The following is a 4969-nucleotide window of genomic DNA, read 5'->3' as shown; positions in this document are numbered from 1 at the left end:
CCTTACCCATGGCTCCCAGAAGATGATTTATCACATTACCAGCTCACTGCAGCAAAACACAGGTGGACAGGAAATGGACAAAGAGTCTCTGCCATCTTACAGCTAAACAACCACGTGCTGCCATCGGCCAGCTGTAACTGCAGTATCAGTGTTGCACCGCCTAGTGACCAGGGCAGAAGTAGAAGCAGCATGCTCAAACACGGATTTGATAAAACCCTAATAATAACTAGGTGTTCACCAACGTTTGGTCAAATAGTTTAAGTCATTGATTTATAGTGGTTATCTATGTCATAAAGTAATTAACAGAAAGGAACTCAAAATCTGAACGTTTCATCTTTTCTATCCCTTTTGAATAAGACTCATCATTTTTTGCATAGCTCTCTTGATCTCACTGTTCCTCAGACTGTAGATAATGGGATTCATCAATGGTGTCACCACTAAATACAACAGGGATCGGTATTTGTTGATATTGGATGAGCTCTCATCAGATGGAGTCATGTAAACTGAGATTAGGGTGCCATAATATACACACACTGTGGTCAGGTGGGAGCTACAAGTGGAGAAGGCTTTTCTCTTAGCGTAAGTTGAAGAAATGTTAAGGATGGTAAAGAGAATACAAAAGTAGGAAATAATGATAAAAGCAAATGGAAGAAATATCAAAAAGATGGAAGTAACAAAGTCTTGCACTATCAAAACTGAAGTGTCTGATGTACTCAATTCAACCACAGGACCAAAGTCACAGAAGAAGTGGTCGATAGAATTCAAGCCACAGAAATTAAACTGGATGATAACAATGAACTCACTTGATATCAGCAGAATTACCATAAACCATGACTCAATAACTAACCGAAGGCAAAGATCTGGACTCATTAGTGAAGAATAACGGAATGGATGGCAGATGGCCAAATAACGGTCAAATGACATGACGGCAATAAGAAAACATTGAATGAATCCAAATATACCAAATACATACAGCTGTATCACACAGGTCCAAAAGGACAAAATGCCCTCCTCAACAAGCATTATGTCCAACATCGTGGGGATAACGCTGGTAGTTAGTAAGACATCTGCTATGGATAAATGTTTCAGAAAGAAAAACATTGGAGTTTTGAGGTGCTCAATGGTTGTCACTAAAATAATAATGAGAAGGTTTCCACCAAGAATAAACATGTAAGTCAGGAGAAATAATACAAATAAAAGTGTTTTGTATTCGGATAGACTTTGGAATCCAAGAAGACGAATCTGAGTGACTTGTGTATGATTCTCCTCACACATAATTTAAGTCGATGAATGTCCGAGAATTTTTTTCTCCTATAGATTAAAAAACATATAAGTGGATAAAGCGGAAATGTGCTAAATGAATAATAAGCCATATTCTATTTACTAATGGATTACCTAAAAGGAGGCTTACAAGAGATCTGGAAAATTTTCAGCCATGATGTGATACATAACCATTGTTATGCTTCCTCCTCTAATTGGTAACATTTCCCAGATGTTGATGTATTTTATAGTGTCAGAAAAACATGGAAGATTCCCCCAGGATCCTGATAATTATACTCAAGTGAATAAACTAAACAAAAGAGACTGGCCGTTTGGGTTATTTGAAAATTGTTGATTTTCTAATTGGAAACGGATTATTAAGGAAAATATTCTAAATAATACAATAATAAACAATAATGACTATGTTAATATTAGACTGAACAATAAATAAAATTTATTTATAAAAATTGGAAAAAGTTTGCCACTCTGGCTAATTTTGAGGTGTACTGAAAATAGAAGGTGGCATAGCTTGCAACTATATGAGGTTATATGAAGTCTGGCTGGAAGCCATATGATGTGGTCACATTTTCCAGATTTATACGCTACCACTGCCTTATCTGGAGAAATCCTACATTACAAAGCTCTTAGACTGCGAAAAACAATTTGAACCTTCTATTAAACAAATGAATGTCTCCTAGGTATTGCTCTATTAAGTGCTGGCTACAGACTCAAAAGCTACAACTAAAAAAAGCTTCAAAGAAAAAATACAGAAAAGAAAGCTTCAGCAGCCTAAAGATCAGACAGAAGTAGCACTGCCACATATTAAGGGATACTTTTTTGCTTCTCAATTCAAGAATTTTAAAGCGCACTTATCAGCAGGATTGTGCTCAGTAAACTACATACACTGTCAGGTGGGCGACATTACACTGTTTAAAATGATACCTTGGTTGATGAAATCCATCCTGTGGTTCTTGTTTAATCTTTACTTTCAGTTTGGAGATAATGATATGCTCATGCTCCGGGGCGGCCTGTGGGGGTGCTCTATCTGGTGCTCTGCTTACATATTCATCTGTATGCTCTTATGACAGGTCACTGATCATTCACTGACCTGCCTCCTATCATACATAATGCATCTAGTAGTGCGGGGCTAGGTAAAATAAGAGACAGGTCAGCGAAGGCACAGTGAGCTGTCATAAGAGCATACAGAAGAATATGTAAGCAGAGCACCAGATAGAGCGCCCCCCACAGGCTGTTACAGAGCACAAGCATATCATTATCTCCAAACTGAAAGTAAAGATTAAGCAAGAACCACAGGATGGATTTTATCAACCAAGGTATCATATTAATCAGTGTAATGTCGCCCACCTGACACCGTATATAGTTTACTGAGCCAATTCTGCTGACAGATATGCTTTAATGGATGGGCCTTAGAGGGGATTCAGGAGGCGCAGACATTAGTTTGGAAATACTTGGGGGAGGGAAACAATCTGTTAGAACTTCTAGAATGTCATAAATTTAAAGCCTATTCAAGATGTTACTGTGACAAAACAGATTCTAATCTTAATCTGACAGATGTCTAGATTTGTTAAGCCAAGAGAAATACACTATTGTGTTTGTGGTGACTTGTAAATGTATGTGTATTTCTGTGGCTGGTCAAGAAGGATAGACTAGTATTTGTATAACCCTGATTGTTGACTTCTCTTGGTTCTGAAACAATGATGTTTGTTACTATGCTAATTGCATATTATAATAAAGCCAGCCAAATGTTGATTTAAAGAGCCCCCCCTCCTGCTATTCAGGCTGTGTTGGTTAATTGAATGGTCAAACAATGAGACCTGAGCCCTTTGGAATAATACCCTCCCTAACCCTTGCCTTTTGTATGTGGAAGAGAAAATGTGGACTATTTAAGGAACATATGCCTCTGTAGCAGGCAGATTTGAAAAAGAGAATTGAACATGACTTTACAAGGGGAATCAAAGATGAGACTCTCTTCAGACCATCAGCTGGGTAGTGTGGCGTTATCCCAAGAGACACAGATTTGGATTCTTCATGATTCCAGCCTAAGGGTATATGGCCCTGACTGGAAAGATAAGGATTTGCTCCATTGACCATCAGAGAACCCATGGATACATTTGGGGAGACCAGGTTGGGATGATGAAGTCACCTAGCCCCATGGATATGTTTTTGAGGTTGCTAGGTGGGACCCTTCAGTCACCTGAAACCCATAGAGACATTCAGAGTAGAGATGAGCGTTGTTCTACTCGAACTGTTCGCCAATCTCAAATTCGAGCTGTTTTGGGCGGTGTTCGAGCCTTTCGGCGAACACGAACGATTTGAGAAAAATTCGGCTGTTCGAGGTTATGTTCGATAACTGTTCGTGCACCAAAATCATAACTGGATTTTTTCTCAGTAATGATGAAAATTAATGTTAATACGCAGTTTGAGTGTACAGCGGGGTGGGGGGAGGGGCAGGGGATGGATCTCTGCAGGAACAATGAAGATCTCCATTTTTTTATCTCTTTCCCGCATTTACAGTGGGGAGGTGCAATCTGTCAGCCTATCAGCAGTGCACACACGGAGCGAAGTGCTTTTTTTCACACAAGCAAGGGCATGTGTCACTGGCAGTAGATGTCACATGTCCTTGCCCTATAAGACCAAGCCATTTTCCACCTCGCCACCATTTTGTCACTGCTGCAGCTGCATGTTAGACGGCACCGCTGTTGCTGTGTGCGCTATAACTTGTTAATTTCAAGCCAATTTTCGCGCAAATCTACAGATAGCTTGGGAGTAGGGAATAGTTGTGATTTCAGTCCATTTAAGGACTAGGTTACAGCATTTCCTACGACTTTTATCAGGCAGGTCTGTGCTCTTAAAAAGATAGATTGTGGGAGTAAAGACTAATTGTAATTGCAGTCCTTTTCAGGACTTGGTTACATCAGTTCCTATCAGTTTTTGCCAGGCAGGTCTGTGCCAGTGCTGTGCAAGTTTTTTTCACAGCATTTGGCTGAATCTAGCAAAGCTAATCCTTTTTGGCCTATTGCAGAGTGTGTTAGTCAGTGGAGTAGCCTATATGTGTTGCAAGATACACCACCTGTGTATAGAATACCAATTTTTTTACTGCACCTAGTGAAGTAAAATATTTTGGGCATAGCATCATTCTATTAGTCCATCTATAATGACCTCCATCAGGTTGCAAATTGAATATAACTTTTTTCTGCATCTAGCTCTGAAAAAATATTTGGGCTTCTAGCAGTGTGTGGGACTTGTTCTATTAGTCCATCTATACTGACCTCCATCAGGTTGCAAACTGAATATAATTTTTTTCTGCATCTAGCTCTGAAAAAATATTTGGCCTTCTAGCAGTGTGTGGGACTTTCTCTATTAGTCCATCTATACTGACCTCCATCAGGTTGCAAATTAAAAATAATTTTTTGTCTGCATCTAGCTCTGAAAAAATATTTGGCCTTCTAGCAGTGTGTGGGACTTTCTCTATTAGTCCATCTATACTGACCTCCATCAGGTTGCAAATTCAAAATAATTTTTTGTCTGCATCTAGCTCTGAAAAAATATTTGGCCTTCTAGCAGTGTGTGGGACTTTCTCTATTAGTCCATCTATACTGACCTTAATCAGACTGCAAATTAAAAATAATTTTTATCTGCATCTACCTCTGAAAAAATATTTGGGCTTCTAGCTGTGTGTGGGACTTGT

At 39.1% G+C, this 4969-nt stretch overlaps 1 protein-coding gene across 1 annotated transcript; it reads right to left on the bottom strand.

Moving 5' to 3' along the window:
- Nucleotides 1-339: 339 nt before the first annotated feature.
- Nucleotides 340-1275, bottom strand: LOC141167451 (olfactory receptor 5P81-like). Its single transcript, XM_073654853.1, has one exon. The coding sequence runs from the start codon at nt 1273-1275 to the stop codon at nt 340-342; it is 936 nt and encodes a 311-aa protein (XP_073510954.1).
- Nucleotides 1276-4969: the final 3694 nt, after the last annotated feature.

The sequence above is a fragment of the Phyllobates terribilis genome, unplaced genomic scaffold (assembly GCF_046119375.1).
Source record: "Phyllobates terribilis strain yellow unplaced genomic scaffold, ASM4611937v1 Scaffold_11__3_contigs__length_659146591, whole genome shotgun sequence".
Classification (NCBI taxonomy): Eukaryota; Metazoa; Chordata; class Amphibia; order Anura; family Dendrobatidae; genus Phyllobates; species Phyllobates terribilis.
The sequence above is the reverse complement of the archived record's forward strand: the minus strand, read 5'-3'. Positions and strand labels throughout refer to the sequence as shown.